At 43.6% G+C, this 20,734-nt stretch overlaps 1 protein-coding gene across 2 annotated transcripts in view; it reads left to right on the top strand.

Annotated features, from left to right (window-relative positions):
* Positions 1-7,287: 7,287 nt before the first annotated feature.
* Positions 7,288-20,734, top strand: part of MYO16 (myosin XVI) — a 491,281-nt gene continuing 477,834 nt past the window's right edge. For both annotated transcript variants that reach the window (XM_040487087.1, XM_040487086.1), the window contains exon 1: positions 7,288-7,384. In XM_040487087.1, coding sequence (XP_040343021.1) covers positions 7,357-7,384 — 28 coding nt within the window. In that variant the 5' untranslated portion in view covers positions 7,288-7,356. The remainder of the gene's footprint in view (positions 7,385-20,734) is intronic.

Genomic DNA, 20,734 nt, shown 5'->3' with positions numbered 1-20,734 from the left:
CCCCTGCCGTGTGTTCCCTGCACAGGTGCCCATTGAGATGACCTCCCCCCCTGCCCCGCTTGTTGTCTCCTGCTGCCACGTCTCCCTCCAGCCAGTGGTGCTCATAAATTGTACCTCTCACCACCCCCTCCCAGCACCCACGTGAAGGAATAGAATCACCTCACCCCTGTCTCCAGCCTGGACTCTGCTGACTTCCCTGGGTTCACCTGTCACCTGGCTGTTCCAGGAACTTCTCCTGCAGCCACGCCTAACTGTTTTGTTTTCTAGTCTGAGCCTGTCTTGAATGTCCCCATGTCACCCTGTCTGCCCACCTCCTTGGCCAGATTTCTTTCCACTCACGCTCAGGTGTCTGATGAGACGCCCCTTCTTCAGGAGTATTATCCAGACCCTCAAGCTTTGGTGATCAGCTTCATAAGGCTGTGCATTCAAGATACCGTGCAGAGTCTTTCAATAATTCCTACTTCCTGGTCTACAATCTTGGTAAGCTCCCTAGGGCAGGGTCTAGGCCCAATTTGTAACTGTCACATGCATCGTGCATGCACGTGTTTCCAGGATTGATGGAATTCTGTGAAGCTCAGCCATGTATTTGGTGCCTGGCTCATAACACACATGGAATAAATGTTTATGGAGATTGGGTTTCACTAGTCATGGATGTCTGCATGGCCATACCAAAGGGTGGTGATGTCTTCGGGGCAGATCACATAATAAATATTTTCAATAATATAAAGATAGCACTAGGTCAGTGAAACTCAGGCGTGTACACGTCGTTTTGAAAATAATGGCTGGGAAGGTCCAGTGCCTAGCCAGCCTGTGCGCAAGAATTCTGTGTAGTATGTATCATAATCTCCAGTTTTCATCTGAGGAATTTGAACCTCAAAGAGGTAGTGTGACCTTTAGGGAGTGGCAGAGACAGGATTCAGATCTAAGCCTGTTCCCGCAGGTCAGTGTAAGAAGGGGCCACCCACTGGAGGAGACTTGGTAATAGAAAGGAGGTGCCATCTGCCCTTGGGGCTTCATTTTGCCAGCAGAGTTTTACCTGTGTTTATAGCTTCACTCTGAGAAGTTCCTCCAGTTATTCCTGGGACAGAAAAGTGGGGGTTGTTGAGAGAGACAGAGAGAGAGAGAGAGAGAGAGAGAGAGAGAGAGAGAATATGTTAACAAATCTTCTCCAGCAAAAAGAAAAGTTTCCAGTTATAACACCCTAAAATATAATAATATGTAATATAAGCAAATGAGTCTGGGGTGATTACTCCCCAAATCTCCCCAGAGTTATGCTCTACCTTTACCTTCTAAGGTGTGATTGTATCCTTGGGCGTGTTAACCATTAGCCCAAGGCTGACAGTGCTCCTTCACTCGACAGCCCCGACTGAAGGTATGTGGAAATAGTTATGGAGAACTGCCCCCATTACTGAAGATGGAAGGAGAGGCTCCAAAGTCAGTTTCCTCAAAATTCCTTTCATATTTTTCAGGAAAATTGAGATGATCTTTTACATCCTCAAAATACTGCCCTGGAATTGTCTCCTTAGTGACAGTTGTGAATATGTCTGCCCACTTAGTTGAGCCTCGTTACTTAGGCCATTGCTGATCTCTGCAGTCACCTTTGTTGTCATGGGAAGTCCCTTCTGGCTGCCCGCCACTTGCAGAAAGCTGTGTACTCCCGCAAATGGATTGAAAAACAAGGCAGAGAATGCTTACTTCCTCTTTTGCACACCTGTACCTGCATACACACACACACACACACACACACACACACACACACACACAAACCTACTGCAGTCGTACAGACATTAGCACTGTCCATGTCTCATTTACGGGTAGGGATGCAAACTCGTGTTCACTGTGAAATTTTGGTGAATTAGAGCAATGTCTGAAAGTGGGCGGGTCATCCTGAATGGTTGCTCCACACACGCTGGAGAAGATTTCAAAGTGCTGGTAATGTTCAGGTGAATCCATTTGCAAAGGTTTGCAGGTGTCCTCTCCTAGGTAGCTCATTTAATTCATGCTCATTAGAATCCAACACATTTCATTTTCTTTTTTTTTTTAAATTTTTTTTTAATGTTTCTATTTATTTTTGAGACAGAGAGAGACAGAGCATGAGCAGGGGAGGGGCAGAGACAGAGGGAGACACAGAATCTGAAACAGGCTCCAGGCTCTGAGCTGTCAGCACAGAGCCCGACGCGGGGCTCGAACTCACGGACTGTGAGATCGTGACCTGAGCCGAAGTTGGACGCTCAACCGACTGAGCCACCTGGGCGCCCCAAATGCATTTCATTTTCATTAGGGAGATAGAAATCACAAAGGGAGTGTGAGTAACCAGATGCCTCTATGGAACAACTGGAGAGTCACATATAGCCTTTGTGTGTGTGTGTGTGTGTGTGTGTGTGTGTGTGTGTGTGTGTGTATAAATCGATATATATACATATCCATTTCAGTGCACATATATGCTTATGTTATATTACTCTATATTGCATTACATAAAGAGCATCTTCTCTTTTGTGGAACAATTTTTAAAAAAAAATTTTAAATGTTTTTATTTATTTTTGAGAGAGAGACATAGAGAGTGGGAGAGGGGCAGAGAGAGACAGAGGGAGACACAGAATCTGAAGCAGCTCCAGGCTCTGAGCTGTCAGCACAGAGCCCAATGCTAGGCTTGACCTCACGAATGGTGAGATCATGACTTGAGCCGAAGTCGGGTGCTGAGCTGACTGAGCTACCCAGGTGCTCCAGAACAATTTTAAAATTGCATTCTTTTTTACTTTGCATTACTCTTCTATGAAAATATTAGTGCTAATACTGATGAATATTTTCCAGCCTTTATATTACATGTTCACATTCAGGCATTAAGCAGTGCTCAGCTGGGTTAGCATCCTCAACTGCTCTGCTGTTATAGAAAGGGTGGTCCGTGTTAACCTGTCCTGTCTTTCCAGCCATGCAGATCCAGGTTGTAAATTCCTTCCTCTGTTCCCCCACGATTGCCTGCATCTAAGTTAAGTGTCTGCTTGTTCTGATAGGAGATTTGTGGGACTGTTTGAAGGTGGGGAGCCAGTGATTTAACATACTGGCTGAAATATAGATCAGTCCCAACAGGTGGCAGACTATGAAGAGGGAGCCGGTTAGAAAGGTGGGGGTCTGATCAGTCAAGCAAGGCAGGCTTGATCCTGGTCCCGAGGCATCTGTGGGATGACTAATGAGACCGATTTTCTAGCAAATACTGAGTTTGGTGATGCTCTTTCTTTTTGACAGCTCACGTTGTTCTTTCTCTGCACTCTTCAGAAAAAGCCCCCTTAAGTCTTATAGGGCCCCCACTTACTAAACCAGCATTATTCTCAGGAGAGAAGGCGGTGGCTCCCATCTACTAGACTAAAAGCATTCAGTATACATGACAGGTGATACTGTAAATTTAATTCCCAGCCATTTTGTGGGGGTTACATATGGAGCAAAACCTGTGTGTGATTTGTTTCACCAAACCCCAATATTTCTCTGCCCCCACCTATTCCCAGAGCAGAGGCAAAGATGCCTACATCATAGAGCTTGAATTTGAATTACAATTTGTGCATGGATTTATAGCCTCACTTGGCATTTTTATAGTAATTTACTACATACACGAACCCTACATAAACTAGTGGTGTTTGTAAACTTGAGTTTTACTCCCATCGTTTGATAAAGTGTGAAACTTACAGGACTATTAGATTTAGAAATTGTCTATGAAAAGACTGGCATAATAGATCTGTCCCAATAGAGGACTAAGTGGAATGCTATCTCACCCCATGAGCTTTCATTAGGAAAACTGTTTTGAAACTGGTGTATTTCACACATCCCACTTTAAAAGATATTTAGTAATAATTTGGATGTAAATTTTAAAAAATAAAAAATAAAATAAAAAAGGATATTTAATAATAAGTGCATAATTTTCAAATGCTCGTCTGGCACAAGAATCATTCTCCTTTCATATATTTTTTGGGGGGGCCAGGAAATTATTTGAAAAAAAAATCTGGTGTATAATGATGCTAACGTTTGAAAGGAAGAAATCATGTGTTTTCATCGGAAATAGTGTGAATAGTGAGCAGCTGTTGGGCGCATAAAAGAGAAAAAAATAATTTCTCTGTTATTCCAAATTGCTTTTGAAATATTATGTGTGACATTCAAAGAGAACAATGGGTCATTGTGATAATTCTGAAAGATAATGAAATGTTTTGTGAGGGTGTAACTTTTGTGACTGAGAAAAGCAACTTCTTTTAATGTGCTTGCTGAGCACAGTCGGCAAGAGAAGTTACTAATAATGCAGCTAATCCATCGAAGTCTTTCCTGACTACCATCACCATTGCTGATGTTATGTTTACTGTATCAGATCCAAAGAATGCTGAACCTTTCATTCTGATCTCCTAACACCGAGTTTGTGCTTCTTAGGGGTGGGCAGAGATCACGAAATATTAACCAGTTGTAAATGACCAGTAGTTTTCTATTTTATAAAAGGAAGTGAAGTGAAGAGAGCCAGAATTATTTTCTGTTTTTATTAATGCCTACATACATTTTTTTTGTTTGTTAATGAAGATTAACATAAAGCTGTATTTCTCTGTGGTTGAACGTACTTCTACTAGTGTTTTGAATACAAGTATGTGGTTTTCAGAGATAAAAGAGAGGAGAGAACTTCTTAATCTGGGGGGGTTATCTATATATCCAGCTCATGTGTAAGAAGCAGATCCCGAGTATTATAATAAAGGTAGAATACATCTCTTAGGGTAGCCTCCTTCAACTCTAAGTGGATCGTATATTACTCCTTTGGGTCAGAGATCCACGTTTCCCATCTTGTAATTTCTAGCGCACTGCCCCGCGCTGCCCTGCGTGACTGTCTAGACTTCACCAGGTGACTAGCGCTATGAGGGGAGGAACGACACCAGCCTTCCCGGTGTCTCAGTGGACAATGACTTGCCAGATATCTGTGGAATAAATGAAACAGAGAATCACAAACGCATTTGGTAACAAGCCCCTCAAGTATGGGGAGAGATGTTAGTGTTCACGGGGGATTTTGTTCCGAGTTCTGACTTGAGGGGGTTTTGGGTTCGTTAATAACAGATTTTTGGGCCCCAATCAATCCTAGTTTCAATAACATATTTTCTTTGCCAAGCGCACACCATGCTTTATCTGAGTCTCCTACATTAATTTTTCCTTTCGAAGAGGAAATGGTGTGATAGAGCTCAGTTGTCTTATGCCGTTTGTCGAGAATGTATTATGTGAAGACATGCAACCTGCAGAACAGTAAGAAATCTGTATATTTAAGGAAGGTAGGTAGACAACATACCTTTGTGTAAAGGAGGGCGTGGTGATATCTAGGTAGATAGCACCTTCCCCAGCGATGTTGGGCCACATTCATATACATAATTCCTGTCTGTGTATATGAAGACTTGTCACGGGGTGAGAGCCTGGCTCTCTGTTGGGTAACAGACATGCGTGTTCCTGAAACAGACAGGAAATCTGAAATAGTAGGCTGTATCTTCCTTGTATATAAAGGCAATAGTTAATTGTAGAATGAATGAATGAATGAATGAGAGAATGAATGAAGAATACGTATGACTGGTAACAGTTCAAAATCCTCATTCCAGTTCCTGGGAAAACAAGTTACTGTGTCCACTGCAGTCATTCAGTATATGCTGCCGTTTCCTCGTTAATGCTGGTGGTAGCCTTTTAGTGCATGCTGACAGTACAAACCAGAATCTCTGTAGATGTTTTTCTGACCTTTGGAACAAAGGTTAGGAATTGTACTTCCCATGTGTCCATGAGGAAACTGAGGCTCTAGATAAAATAACTTGTTCAAGTTGGTACTCCAGTAAGTGATCGAATCTGGATCTGAACTTGGGTCGTCCTGACCCAGACCTTGAACTTGTTCTTCTAGACATCATACTATTTAAATGGCTGAAATGGGGGTGCCTGGATGGCTCAGTAGGTTAAGCATCCGACTTCGGCTCAGGTCATGATCTCGAGGTTCATGAGTTCAAGCCCTGCGTCGGGCTCTGTGGTGACAGCTCAGAGCCTGGAGCCTGCTTTGGATTCTGTGTCTCCCTCTCTCTCTCTGCCCCTCCCTCACTCGCACTCTGTCTCTCTCTGTCAAGAATAAATAAACATTAAGGAAAAAAAATTAATGGCTGGAATGATTTCTCATTGAAAGCTTAAGTCACGACCCTTTGTTGCATAGGTTTGCATTTTATCATCTTTCTGCTTAATGGAGGTGTTTCTCTTAAAGTTTTGCTTAGTAAGGGAATCCCACACCTAAGCTTTTGCCATAAAAGGATGTACACATTTAACCTACTTGTTCATATTTCTCTTTCCAATGCCCTCAAAATCCGAAACACAAATTCTAGACTGTGTCAAATCACCTGCAGAGATCATGATAAAAAGTCTCAATTTGTAAGAACAATTAATTTGCCTCTGTAAGTGACTTAAACATGACCTTCATCTTCTGCTAACGTGGCTATTGCAGGATAAGCATATTATTTATTCTTATTGCAGTAATCCTTGAAGACCACATATCTCTCTCTTTCTGATTCCAATTCAGTCAGACTCCGTTCATCCGGTCGTACAGTGATATCCATCACGGTCTGCAGAGGTAACAGAATCCTAAATTTGTAAAGCTTCGCAAACCACAAGCTTTTTTGGGGGCTAACTGAAGTTTGACATTCTGCGTGTAGAAAACCGAAAAGATGTGTTGTGAAATGGAATGTCATTTCCTCATTACGAAGAGGCGGACCTTACGACCTCCGATTCTAAGAGGTGGTATTTTGAGGTCCTGCTCTCCGTTTCGTGTTCACACACAGCAACTGGTGGTAACTAAAAATAGTGTGCTGTGCCACCGGCTAGGAATCTGGTCACATTGGGCTCACGGACAATGTGCACGAATAAGATTTAGGATCCCTGGTTGGGTTTCTTGCCTCCAGCCCACTCATCAGCTAGTTTGCTGCCATTTGCAAGCTATTGAAAAGCCATTAACAGGCAGGACCAGGCGAGCCGCACTGCAGCACCTCTGTGCGGGCAGAATGTGGCTGCGTGCGTGCACCAATTAGAGCGGACGATCCCCGGGACTGTGGCACTCGGAGCCCTGTCAATCATCGGCGCTACAATAGCACGTGCAGCAGTGGTGGCCCCAGATCCACCCGGGAGGGGCTTCTCCGAACTCCAGCTGCGGCATGCGAATGAGTTTGAAGCTTTCTGCAGGATCATGGAACAGAGCCTCGGTTCGATAATCCATCCCGGGGTAAACTGTTACCTGAGGAAGGGCTCTGAATAATGCATTGCCTGGGGACTCCAGTTGTAGCCGAAGACAATGCTGGAACCCGGAGCGAGATTGCTGTCTGAGCTGGAAAGATGTCTCACTATCATTTTATCAAGTGCTGTGAGTAAGCTTGACATTTTGCTCATATGGCTGTCTTCTTGAAATATTATTCTGTGCAGGTGCCAGCATCAGGGCTGGTCTTCCGGCATGCCACATGCAGAAGGGGGGCATGGAACGGTGACTTTGAAAGATGTCTTGCATGCTTGAATGTATTTCCTCTTAATTTCAGGTTCAGAAATTGTTACACTGTGATCCAAATACTGCCGGTACAGAAATCTTTAAAACTTGACCTTTTCAGGAAACATACACACAGCAATTAAAAAAAAAAACAACAACAACCAGCAATTCGTGAAAAGGGATTTTTAGGATATTTCTGGGTATCAGCCTATGATAATACAGTGTTTGCAGAAAAACTTAGTTCACGAATGTAGGGCTGAAACCATTTGGTTACTCTGTTTCTTTCAAATTTTACTGCTTCTTCCTGCTTCAAAGCTCAACTTGTCAGCTTGATCTTTCCCATTATCCTTGACAGTAAACTTTTGTCCTTGCATCGTTTACCTTGGAGTGCTCAGGGACTCGAGTGACATCTGTACCAAATGCTCTGCATGGACGCTAGCATGGTGAAAACAGTTTGTCACTGGCTTTTCTGATGAGTCCACAAAGGCTCTCTTCAATGCCTGATTTTTTAAACGATTTTCTGAGCTAGATAAAAAGCTGCATCTGAACCTTCTCTGGAAGATAATCATGAAGAGGGAAACATATTTATAGCAAAAATGGCTTGCCAGACACACATGCTTTCTCTTGTGGCACTTCTGAAAACTTCTGCACATGTATGTCCTCGTCTTAAAGTGACAGATGACATTAGTAGAAAATGGTTTCCTCTTAGGACGAGGGTTTGGTTGGCAAAGGACATTCATTACATGTTCCATGTAAAGTAACGTGGTTCAAGGGAACACATTTTGAACGGATCTTGAGTTTTGCACTAAAGGAGAGTGAAAGATAATGATAACTGAGAAGGAAAAAAATCTCTACCTTTCTTTTGTCTTCTGTGGGGGATGTATATAGGAATGAAAAAGAATCTATGATTAATGAGAACAAAAAACGTCTCACTCTTCACCAGACCCCAAAGAGGCATGCGTCTGGCTTGCGGGATAATTTTAGTTCCAAAAGGAATTCATTGATCAGCTTGTAAGTTTGAAGATTAACTCTTTCATTGATACAATTGGGGATGTGCAGCAGCTTTAGGAATTATGAGCATAGTTTTTTTGTTTTAATCCCTGAAATCCTGGGGTTATTGTCTTGGTGAAATATATGTAGGATAGCACTGCATTAGCACAGTGTCATTATTTCTCCTTCCTGTGCCTCTGCAGAGGAAATTCCTTCAACCCTCTGCACCATTTCTACAAGGAACCTGGGTGATCGCCGGTCAGAGTGAACACACCTGGTGGAAGGTAGCCGGGAGAGCTGGGCAGAAGCACAGAGAGACAGAGGGGCATGAATTGGGGCGGTTCCGAGAGCAGTTAGTCACCAAATACAACGTGAAGCTGCCCCTTCCTGCCTTATGTTACTTTTGTTTCAGCTGCATGATTTGAGTTTAGAATTTCAGAAAATTAAAAGAAGCGATGATGTCTGGTCAATGGTAGTGACTGGAGTTAATTCTTGCAGCCTAGATGAAATGTAAAATGAAAGAACAGTAAAATGTTTCAAATACCTGGGGAAAACGCTCCTGATGAATTTATCAAAGTAATTGCATACTGCTTACAAAAGATCGGACCACGTCCTACGCTCGGTGTTTGGTAATATCTATAAAGTGGAAAAGAAGCAGGGAAATGTCAAGAACGGACTTCCGTGGCGGACTGGTATGGTGTGCTAATGGAGGTCAGAAACTATATTTCATTGTGTGCCACTGGTCAAGGGCACTTCACAATTGGGCTGGATCTTGGAGGATGAAGGGAATATAGAAGGAAAAGTGGGGGCATGTCGATGCGGGTTTGTCGCCCAGAGGGTTTGTCGATAAGGATCATAATCCACAGCTTTGTTGTTGTTCTCAGTGGATCGGGTGTTTCCGTATTGTGTTCCCTTGATCCTCATATTGGGAATGATCTATTGACAAGGCGAATTGGCCTGTGTTCCTCACGTCATCTCTTCCTGGCATCAGCGTCCACATGCCCGTCTTTTCATTGTGGCCCTGGTTTGTCGCCACGCTGTGCCCGCTTGCAACCAGGTAGCAATGCAGGAAGTGGTCGAATTCCAGGGTAGGAGTAAGAACTTGCGAGAAAGAGTCCCCTGTGGGCCTAGTAAGGGAGCCTTATGTCTGGATGTCAGGAGACCAATCAAGAATGCTTACATGGAACTTTTAACTTCATCTGGGGAAATACTCATTATTTAGTGTTAAAGCATGTATGTACTGAAGGGTCTAGGGGCACCTGGGGGGCTCAGTCGGTTGAGGGTCTGAATTTGGCTCAGGTCATGATCTTACGGTTTGTGAGTTCAAGCCCCACATCAGGCTCGGTGCTGTCTGTGCAGAGGCCACTTTGGATCCTCTGTACCCCTCTTTCTCTGTCCCTCCCCTCACTGTCTGTCTATCTGTCTCTCTCTCTCTCAAAAATAAATAAAAACATTAAAAAAAATACTGAAAGGTCTAAACTCAAATTCTAACAGTGGAAGTCTAGCTGATGCAATAATCAGTTTTTATAAGTATAATTGTATATATCATATAATTATTTTAGTTATAATTATTCATATATAAGTAGAAAACATAAGTATTAGATATTAATTATGACTATACACTGAATAAAATTATTTGTGTAATTAATTATAACTATGGAATTCTCTGTTACCTTTATGAATTAGCCTAAATTGTCTATAGTGGGCATGTTTTATTTTTTTAAAAATTCCTTTTAAGTATATTTATTTTGAGAAAGAGAAAAAGAGAGGGCAAGCAGGGGAGGGGCAGAGAAAGAGGGAGAGAGAGAATCCCAAGCAGACTCTGCTGAGGCCCAGTCCCACCAACTGTGAGATCATGACCTGAGCCGAAATCAACAGTCTGATGCTCACCTGACTGAGCCACCTGGGTGCCCCGGCATGTTTTACTTTTATAGTCGGAAAGAAAACTTTAAGAGCATGTCAGAGAGAGAATATATAGAGGAAGAAATCGCTTGGACCCACATCTCCACCCACATTCCTTTCTCATGGCGTGGGCTCTGGCCTAATTCTGCATGTTCCATATCTCTTATATAGAAGAGTCGAAAACTAGAGTATAAGAATTTCCCATTGAAGCACGATATCGCTGGAAAGCTCTGGAGCACCACCACAGAAAGTGCTGATGCTTCTGGGATCTCTGTGGCCAGGAAGTGCGTTTGGACGGGTCTGTCCTGCGATTCTATCTGAGTCACGCCTGGTGGGTGGCGAGTGAACCCGGCAGGTGCCTCAGTGAGGTGCAGGCAGGAGCAGGAGGGAGGAATGAGAGTTCTGGGCCACATGAAGGCCCGGAGCTGTCCTTGGACTTACTGTTCACCACGGGCACAAGCGTGAGGTCCGCCCTGCTCCGGCCTCTTCAGTGCCTTGGGAACAGGACCTGTGCCTGGCCTGTGTCTCTCCCGGTTTTACTTCTCCAAGTCTGTGGGGCTGGACAGCACTGTTTGCAGTAGGAAGGGAGTGGAAGCTACTTCACATGAATATACTCCAGAACCATTAGTTCACTCCCGGCACCCAAACATGAATTCTACAACAAAGGTTGCTATTTTGCATATTAAAAAACTTTCACAGTACCAAGGTCACCTTAGTTTTCCTCTCCTCGCTCGTCTTCATAAACGCTCCTTCCACCGAAAGGTCCTCCCTGCTCGTTTTCACTGGTTGGGCCTGCTGCTCAGGTGTTGAGAGCACCCCCCCCCTCCCCCTGCTGCAATGCTGCAAGCCCATCGACACGCCAGGACGCTGGTCCCGGGACCGTCTCACCCCCTGGGCGCACCCTGTGCCCGGGTCAGGCCTGTGGTCCTTCCACGAAACGACCCCTTTGGCCTCATCTCCCCCTTGCACTCAAGCAACGCATGCCTAACCCAGGTGAGCCCGGCCTGTGTGTGCGCACACCTAGCTGCTGGATGATCCCTGAAGGCGAGGTCCGGGCGAACGCAGGCTTGTTTCATGTCAGTGTCGGACGATAACCTCCCCCTCGCTCCTCCCGTGCTGCATGTGGTTGCTTACACCTAGAAGATCCTTAAATTTCCCGCCCAAGAAAACAGCCGTCAGATGCTAGTTGGGCATCTTCCCACCAGTAAGTCTGTGAAGGTGCTGGTGTGTTAATTTCCCGTTACCCGCCGTGAGTTGCTGCTCCCTGTGTGTCCAAAGAAAGACACGGTGCTCTAGACCCTACCCGCTCTTGCCTCCCTCCTTCAGTTACCCCTGCTTTCTGCTCCCTCAGTCGCTTCTCCTCGGAACGTGTTTTGTACATACAGGGCCCAATATACCTACTTTGGGTAATCAGTCTCCCTTCACCTTCCTGGCCGCCAATGCATTTCTTTGCTTTCATGGTCACTCTTGGAAAACTTGCCTACACACTCTCCCTCTTGACTCTACAGATTGTTCCACTGACCACGCCACCGAATCCGTATTAGTTAAACCCTCTTTATGTGGCAAAATCTGGTGGACAATGGTCCTTCCTATGTTCGTTAATTTCTCACTCCACTTCTGCCTCTTCTTTGGCAATTCTTGGGACTTTCTCCTGTTTCAGTGGCAGCTCTTCCTTTGAATCCTTGAGGGCTTCTCTTCTTAGAGCTTGGTCCTGACACTTTGCAAAGTCCCTGGTTGACTCATCCATTCCTGTGGCTTTAAACCTCATCTGTATTTTCCCAAATAACTACCTTTAACTCAGATGTGTCCCCTTCTGTGTTAACCACATGGGCATCTTTTCTGGCCGGTAAATATGTCTAACTATTTTTGTTTTGATTGCTAAGTAATATTCCATAGCGTGTGAATTATTTATTAAGCCATTTATTTATAGACTTCTCTTTTGTAAAAAAAAAAAAATGTTGATTATCTTATTTTGAGAGAGAGAGAGAGAGAGAGAGAGAGAGAGAGAGAGAGAGAGAGAACATGAGCAGAGGAGGGGCAGACAGAGAGGAAGAGAGAATCCCAAGCAGGTCCCATGCCATCAGTGCAGAGCCCAAAGTGGGGCTTGAACTTGTGAACTGCCAAAACCACAAGTCAGACACTTCAACGACTCAGCCACCCAGGTGCCCCTAGACTTCCCTTTTTGATAGGAAATAAAACACTATGTTTTAGGATTTGGGCTTCTATTACTAAAGTATTGATTCACAAGGGCAGTGGTGTTGAATCAAATGGTCTGTGCCATTTTAAGTGGCGTAGAAACTGCCAGATTTCTCTCCAATAGGCTGTGGCACTTCAGATTCTCACCATCAGCAGAGGAAGCCCATCCCTGCATCTCTGGCATCCCGGAATGTGGTCCTTCATCAGATGCTGTCAGCACCTTCTCCCAAAGGTGTAATTTTATTCTACCAATAATGAAGGAGTTTCCCCCATTTTGTATGAGCCCTATTTCTTCATACTTGTTCTCATTTGTTGATTGGATTGTTTATACTTTTCATTATCAACTGTATGTTATCTTTTACATTAGGAAATACCAATATTTCCTTGAGCGTGTGCTGAAGAGAGCTCTCCTATTTTTCTCTTGTGTTTTTGTTTTGGGTGTTGGTTGGCATCTAAAATTGTAATAATTTATAGAAACAGTGTCTCCTATGGATTTTGGTTTTATTTATTGCTTTTGGTTGTCTGTTTTAAAGTTAAATGGTTAGTCGTTGTCTTATTTAAGCTTTTATTTTTATATTTTAAGTTCTGATCCTTGTAAAAGTTAATGTATGGTGTGGTGTGAGATGAAAGTCACCCCCTTCTATTTCTATATGCGTCGCATCCACTGAATTGTAATTCCATTTTTGTCATATTTTAATTCCAAAATGTCCTTGCATAAATTTCTAGTTTCTGTTCAGTTACACTGATCTTTTTGCCTCGTTCACGAGCATACTGTTCTGATTTTTAAAATATTTTGTTAGGTGTTCTCAAATATTTATGTTTTCGTTCAGTATTAAATTGTTCAACTAATCTGAAGTGAAAAAAAAAATTCTCAACCAGGCTTAAAAAAAATTCACCTTGCAATTTATTTATTTATTTATTTATTTACTTATTATTTTAAATGTTTATTTATTTTTGAGAGAGACAGAGAACAGGGGAGGGGCAGAGAGAGAGGGAGACACAGAATCTGAGGCAAGCCCCAGGCTCCGAGCTGTCAGCACAGAGCCCGATGTGGGGCTCGAACTCAGGGACCACGAGATCGTGACCTGAGCTGAAGTTGGACGCATAACCTACTGAGCCACCCAGGTGCCCCATACCTTGCAATTTAAATTTTGTAATCTTAGTTTTTTTTTAATGTTTATTTATTTTTGAGGCAGGGAGAGACAGAGCATGAATGGGGGAGGGTCAGAGAGAGAGGGAGACACAGAATCCGAAACAGGCTCCAGGCTCTGAGCTGTCAGCACAGAGCCCGACGCGGGGCTTGAACTCACGGACCGTGAGATCATGACCTGAGCGGAAGCCGGATGCCTAACCGACTGAGCCACCCAGGTGCCCCAAATTTTGTAATCTTAGAATAAGATCTATAGATCAATAGCACCTACGACTCTACTAAAATTAGTTTTAATACATAGCACAACTGTTCTAAATGGATACTTCTCTTTATAACAGCATTGATGATATATGAGTATTTATATAAGAATTATAACAATGATTTAATATCTTGTGAACACTGCTTTATTGAATGTTATCGAAATGAAAGAAAACATGAATAAAGCTCTCATACTAGTGATCATCTAGGACCCCTGAACCTAACACAATTAAGAAAAAGATAGAAATTAAATATGCTGCTGAAGGTAAATCTTTTTTTTTCCCAATGTTTATTTATTTTTGAGAGAGAGAGAGAGCCAGAGCATGAGTAGGGAAGGGGCATAGAGACAGAGAGAAGGAGACACAGACTGAAGCAGGCTCCAGGCTCTGAACTGTCAGCACAGAGCCTGATGCGGGGCTCGAACCCACGAACCACGAGATCATGACCTGAGCCAAAGTCAGACGCTTAGCCGACTGAGCTACCCAGGCATCCATAAAGATCTTTATGTTTAATGTCACATGTCTATATCTATGTACAACTCCAAATCTAATCTATATCTCTCTAGATAACAATATAGAAATATAAAAATATTTCATGTATATGTATGTATATATATATTTCTGTTATCACTCGTAAAGTGAACAGCTGAAGAATATCAGTACAGTGATATGTCTGTTATTCAACATTTGAGGGCATTGTTCGTATATTTCCCTTTTTATACAGACTCCGGAATGTCATGGCTGCTGTGTCCCAGGGGTGCATCCAATGCCCGTCTCTTTGTGTGTTGCTGCAGTTTTGGCCTTACATTATTCAAGGCTTATCATTGTGTACGGAGGGTTCCACACCTGTGGTCTCACTTGACATCTGTTAGTCTAATGTGATGCCCTCTCTTTCTGTAGGTTGTTTGGTGAATGAAAGGGGGCTTTTTATGCTCCCAGTGGTTGGCTCACACCTCATGTCACTTTAGAGACGTAAACATGCCATGGTAACTTAACTGAGTTGAATAGATGAAGTTGATTACATTTTTTTTATCCCATTCATTCCTATATTTATGAATTCGGTAAATATATACTGAATTCCTGTTCTTTTCCAAGGACTGGTCTGCGGGCTAAGAATCCAAGGGCAATCAAGGCAGCTAACATCACTCCCGCCTTGAAATTCCGATTACAGTGGTGAGACAGAGCAAGCTAGTCAACAAGCAGATGTAGATAAAAAAAATTTTGGTGGCAGCAACTGATGTGACGAAAACAAAGAAGTTTAAAGATTTAGTAAGTGATCTGGCAGCAGAATGGGGTGAAAGTCCATTTTACATAGTTTATAAAAGGATGACCTCTAAGTGACTGAATGAAGTGAAAGAACCAGGATGTGACTATCTGTGGGAAGGGTGTGCCAGGCAGAGTGAGTAGTAAGTGCAAAGGCCCTGAGGCTGGGATGGACATGTTGCTAATTCAGAGAATCTAGGCTCTCGGAAGCTAACTTTTTAAAAAAAACACTTTTTTAATACTTTCCAAACTCATAGATAAATACTATTCTTTATTTCATTGCTCTTATCTGTTCAAGCTACGGGTCTGTAAGTCCACTTACCTTTACTTCCAAACTTCTTTCTTTCTTTCTTTTTTTAAATTGAAGGTTACTTTTTTTTAAATACGAAATTTATTGTCAAATTGGTTTCCATACAACAGCCAGTGCTCCTCCCGACAGGTGCCCTCCTCGATGCCCATCACCCACCCTCCCCTCCCTTCCACCCCCCATCAACTCTCAGTTTATTCTCGGTTTTTAAGAGTCTCTTATGGTTTGGCTCCCTCCCTCTCTACCTTCCAAACTTCTTTAAATAGGTATTTATATACGCCCCTCAAATGCCTTCCTACCTAATGACTACGTTTTAGCTCCCGCTTCATTATTGCGTTGAAACATCAAACCCTTTTATGTGCCTCATTTACCTCCAAATGTTTACCTACTTTGACTCTGTGATCATCTCTAATTTCTTAACTTTTTCCTTGCCTGAAAAAAGTGCTGGTGGAACTCTTTGACTCATTTTCTTCCAGATTCCTTGCTTGTCTCCCTACTTCACACCTGTTGCTTTCAAATGTCTCCATCATTCACTTATGCCCAGACATGATGCGGGACACCCAGCTTCTATGGGCGGATAGGTTTCTTTGGTGCGGGAAATTCACAGTCTAGAGGGGAGATTGGAAAGTGAGCACTCATGTTTCTGTAAGTCGGAGTTAGGGGAGAATGCAGAGCAAGGTGCCTGGTTCTGCTCCGGGGAAGGCGTGTGAGGAGGGGGCCGGTCTTCTCAAAGGGAGCGAGCAGGCATTGAAGGAAGGGGGTGGGGCGGCATCTACTGATGATGGACGGGTGAGGAACCTGGGCAGAGGAGACGCTCTCTGTGACATACATCATGGAGAGTGCATGGTACATTCAAAGAACAAACAGACAGAGTCCCACGTTGGGAAGAGGGGGGAACAAATGTGCAATATTTGGACAGATAGGATGCATTTTTATGGTATTCATCACATGAGAGAGTTCATGGGGTGATTTTTGAAGAGTATGCGATGTGATAGGGTTTGCGTTCAGGACTGTCATTCTGTAGCGATATGGTGGGTGGATTAAAAGGGAGATTGGAAAGGGGAACAGACAGGAGAATAAGCTGAAATCAGAATGGTGGCCATAGGGATGATGAGGCATAGTCTGATTTGAGAAGTATTTATGGGAAAGAATTAACAGAACTTGCTGTCTGATTAGTGAAAATTTCTGTGCTTTGCCTTGCTCTTTTTCTTTAAATGTGTCTTATTTCGGTTATTTCATTTCCAGCATCTTTGTGGATAGATTCCAGGAAAACATCTGTGGCTCTGCTTCTATCAGGGTCTCTATGTACATGTGGTCAGAACCCAAGCAGGCCACTGTATCTTATCAGCTCTTCAAACTTGGAACGTCCGAATTCGGTCCACACTCTTCCTTCCTAAGCCTGAACGTCCAGATCGTGAAGGCCCAATACACTATGTAACCATGTTTAGATCTTTCCTAAGAGTAATTGGAATCCATTAAAATCTTTCACCCGTTAGAGTGGAGAGCAAAGCTTGGTGTTAGTGGGGTTGACTATGGAGAACCAGAGGAGGAGAGCAGGAGTGGGGTGGGGGAGACCAGCTAGGAGGCTCTTGTGGCAGTCCACACCCAGGTGGAGGGAAGTCTGTGTTGGTCATTGACCTCAGAATGGAGAACAGTGGATGAATTTGAAGGAGACTTGAGTACTAAGGAATCTTAGGCTATAGGACTGATTTGGGAGTTGCAGAGGATGAAAGAGAGGGAATATTCAGGACTGGCACTTAATATTTTCGCTTGAACGACTATGTGTATGGTGTTTTTATTAAGCTCAGATGTGCCCCAGAGAAAGAGAGACAGGCCAGGACACGTTGGGTCCCGTGATGTCCAAGGAGAGCTGCCCAGGATACAATTGTATATATGGGTCTGACGTCAGGCTAGAGATGTCTATTTAGAGACACGGGATAATGAACATACTGGTTTTATTTCAGCCGTGCTACAGGAGGAGCTAGGCAACGGGGATACATGGCTCAGGTCAGACACTTCTGGGAAGCAGATAGACGAAAGGCGTTCACAAAGGGAGGAGGAGGTCTTTGGTCAGGAACAGGAGCATCACAGTGTCAGAGGCAGGGTCTGCTGAGCAGTCAGTGTGATGTGACAAGATTAGGGCACATGTTTGAGGAGGATCTACTGGGACAACAGACAAGGAGCAGTGTCAATGGACAAGAGTGAGTGGCATTCAGACCGCAGTGTCTTGAGCCATCATCGGAGAGGAGTTGAAGACCACTGTGTGCTTTTTTTTTTTAATGTTTTATTTTAATTTTTGAGAGACAGAGCAGGAGCAGGGAAGGGGCAGAGAGAGAGGGAGACACAGAATCGGAAGCAGGCTCCAGGCTCTGAGCTGTCAGCACAGAGCCCAATGTGGGGCTTGAACCCATGAACCGCGAGATCATGACCTGAGCCAAATTTGGATGCCCAACCCACTGAGCCACTCAGGCGCCCCAACTATGTGCTTTGGTTTCTAAAAGAAAAAAGGAGATTAAGGTCAATTGGTGGGTGGAGATGTGGTTCTCAAAAAAAGTTTTTCTTTTTTTAAGCTGGGAAATACTTGGGTTTTTAATTCACTGTATCTACTTCCTCATCTTTGAAAACTCAAACCCATCCATGCCTCCACTTGTTGTCATTCTAGGCTATGTGCTGGGATTTAAACAAACAAACAAAAAACCCCTTGAGCATCGTCCAATTGCTGGAGAAATTAAAATAATGACAAAACAATGGCAATAACGGTGATGACCTTGAAGTTTCAGAAGAGCCTTGACATAGAGGAAACAGGTTTTCACCAATTGCCACAAATAAACTCATGCGAGATCAGTACCTCTAACATCATTTTCTAAGAGTGGTCGTTATATGGAAACGACCCTCTTGTGCCACGCTTTGAAAACTTCTGTTCCAATCCACAGTAGGGTTATCTTTTCCCTTCTAAGGAGAAAGTGTCATACACGCACCCAGTCTGTTGGAATGATTCTTATTGACATATCTTTCGAAAACTCTCTAGAGGTCGTTGTGGACAGTTCAGTAAACATGTCATCTCTGCAGATAGATGTCGTTAAAAAAAGTGAGTTGGGAGCCGCGCTCCACTTAGAAACAGGATGATACAAAGCCAAAGGGGAATTACGACACTGCATGAATCAATGGTACGTTCTCAGTACTGCTCCCAGTTTTGTTTGATTCAGCATAAAAAAGGTCTTTGGCTCATAGGAAGTGGTCAAGGGAGGAATAAGTAAAAGGCGAAAGCTTCAGGGTCCTCTGAGTAAGGAGAAGATAGAAGAGGCTTGAATTATTTATTATCTGGAGGGGAGGAGTGACAGCAGAGACAGACATAAATGAATGAATGGTTTTGTGGAAATCAATTGGCCGTTCTTTTTCATTCAGGCTTTTAGCAGAAGAGGAAGACACTTATCTAAGTGGCTGAAAACACATCTGACATGGATGAGGGATATGCCTCTTGGAGCCTCGTATTTTAAGCACATAAAAGCCAATTCTGAGGAGTATCTTTGAGAGGAGAAAATCATTTGAAGGTTGAATTGTTTCCTAAATTTCTGGTTCATTATGCTCTCCTCTGAACAACTTTACCTGTGAGGTTCAGCTCTGGGGACTGACTGAAACCCTTCCCACAGAGCACTCGTGACTAGAATCACACGTCACTTTGCCTTTTCTCATCTTGGGAGATCCTGGACAAGTCTTTTTTAAAACATTAAAAAAAATTCCAGTACAATTAACATACGGTGCTAGATTGATCCTGGTCAAGTGTTAACCTCTTTGTTTTCTCACCTGGAATCCATGGAGTAGAAACGTGTGTGGTGGGCCACGAAGCCAGTTGACGATGGGCCCAGCAAAGTGTCATGGCACTCTCTGTCCAGGTGAACCGAGGTCACAAGCATGGCCCCGTGGGTGATGGAGGCAGCTTGTGTCTTCCACAGCCACCTGTTACTTATAGGACCACTTGGGCCAGTCTTAGCATGTTTTAACTACTGCCCCGTTTTTTCTGTTTAATCTTTAGTATTTCACTTAATTTCACTAGGGCTTGGTTCTTGATGTCCTGGTTTGAAAAGTGTAGCCAATAACACCATCCTTATTCACTTTGCTGGTATATGTGGAAGTCAGGAAGTTCATTACTCTCCTCCTCCATTCCCTTTACCCACCATGCATCCCTCCGTCTCTGTATTCAGGACCGGGTCTTCCCTGAATCACCTGCTTATGCTGAGGCTGCACCCGGTCTGGCAGGGTATGGAGCCCCTCAGGCAAAGAAAGAGCAATCATCCATCCAATGAACCTGGTTTGGTGTTAGAACCAAATTCACATTAATAATATCAGGCACATGGAGCGCCTGGGTGGCTTAGTCGGTTACGCGTCCGACTTCGGCTCAGGTCATGATCTCACGGTTCGTGGATTTGAGCCCCACGTCGGGCTCTGTGCTGACTGCTCAGAGCCTGGAGCCTGTTTCAGATTCTGTGTCTCTTTCTCTCTCTGCCCCTTCCTAACTCATGCTCTGTCTCCCTCTGTCTCAAAAATAAATAAACATTAAAAGAAATTTTAAAAAAAATTTCTAAAAAAATTTTTCTAAAAAAAATAATATCGGGCATATGTTAATGACACAGTAATATTTGATAAATGAAAAGAAGTCATCAATAGTAATTAGTTCACATAATGACCATCATTGATATGCTTTAATGAAACCGTCTTTTAAACGGTGTTGCTCTATATTTCTCTGGTATCTACAATAATTTTTTTGTGTTGCAAGTGACCTCTGAACCTTGTAACGTTTAGTACATACTCTGTTTCTTGGCCCCTTCTTAAGGCCCCAGTGTGTTTCTGGACATGCAGAGACATCAGTCTCGCACAGACCTCCTTGCTCCCCTCCCCATCAGACCTCCCAGAGTAAGGAGCACTGTCTCACTGGTCTACGTGGACTCTTGGGGTAAAGGCTTCATGGCAGTTCTTACCAGTGGTGACTGTGGTGCACACATACCGAGCTGCTTATAAAGCCAGTGTGAGAAAGAAATCCTTATAAGGCGTGGGATTAAATTGTCTTGGGCTGGGTCGCTCGGTCGGTTGAGTGTCCAACTCTTGATTTCGGCTCAGGTCGTGATCTCACGGTTCATGAGTTCGAGCCCCGAGTCTTTCTTCTCCTAATG

Source organism: Herpailurus yagouaroundi, unplaced genomic scaffold, assembly GCF_014898765.1.
Source record: "Herpailurus yagouaroundi ecotype Mexico unplaced genomic scaffold, PumYag 164, whole genome shotgun sequence".
NCBI lineage: Eukaryota > Metazoa > Chordata > Mammalia > Carnivora > Felidae > Herpailurus > Herpailurus yagouaroundi.
This window is presented reverse-complemented; position numbering and strand designations above follow the sequence as displayed.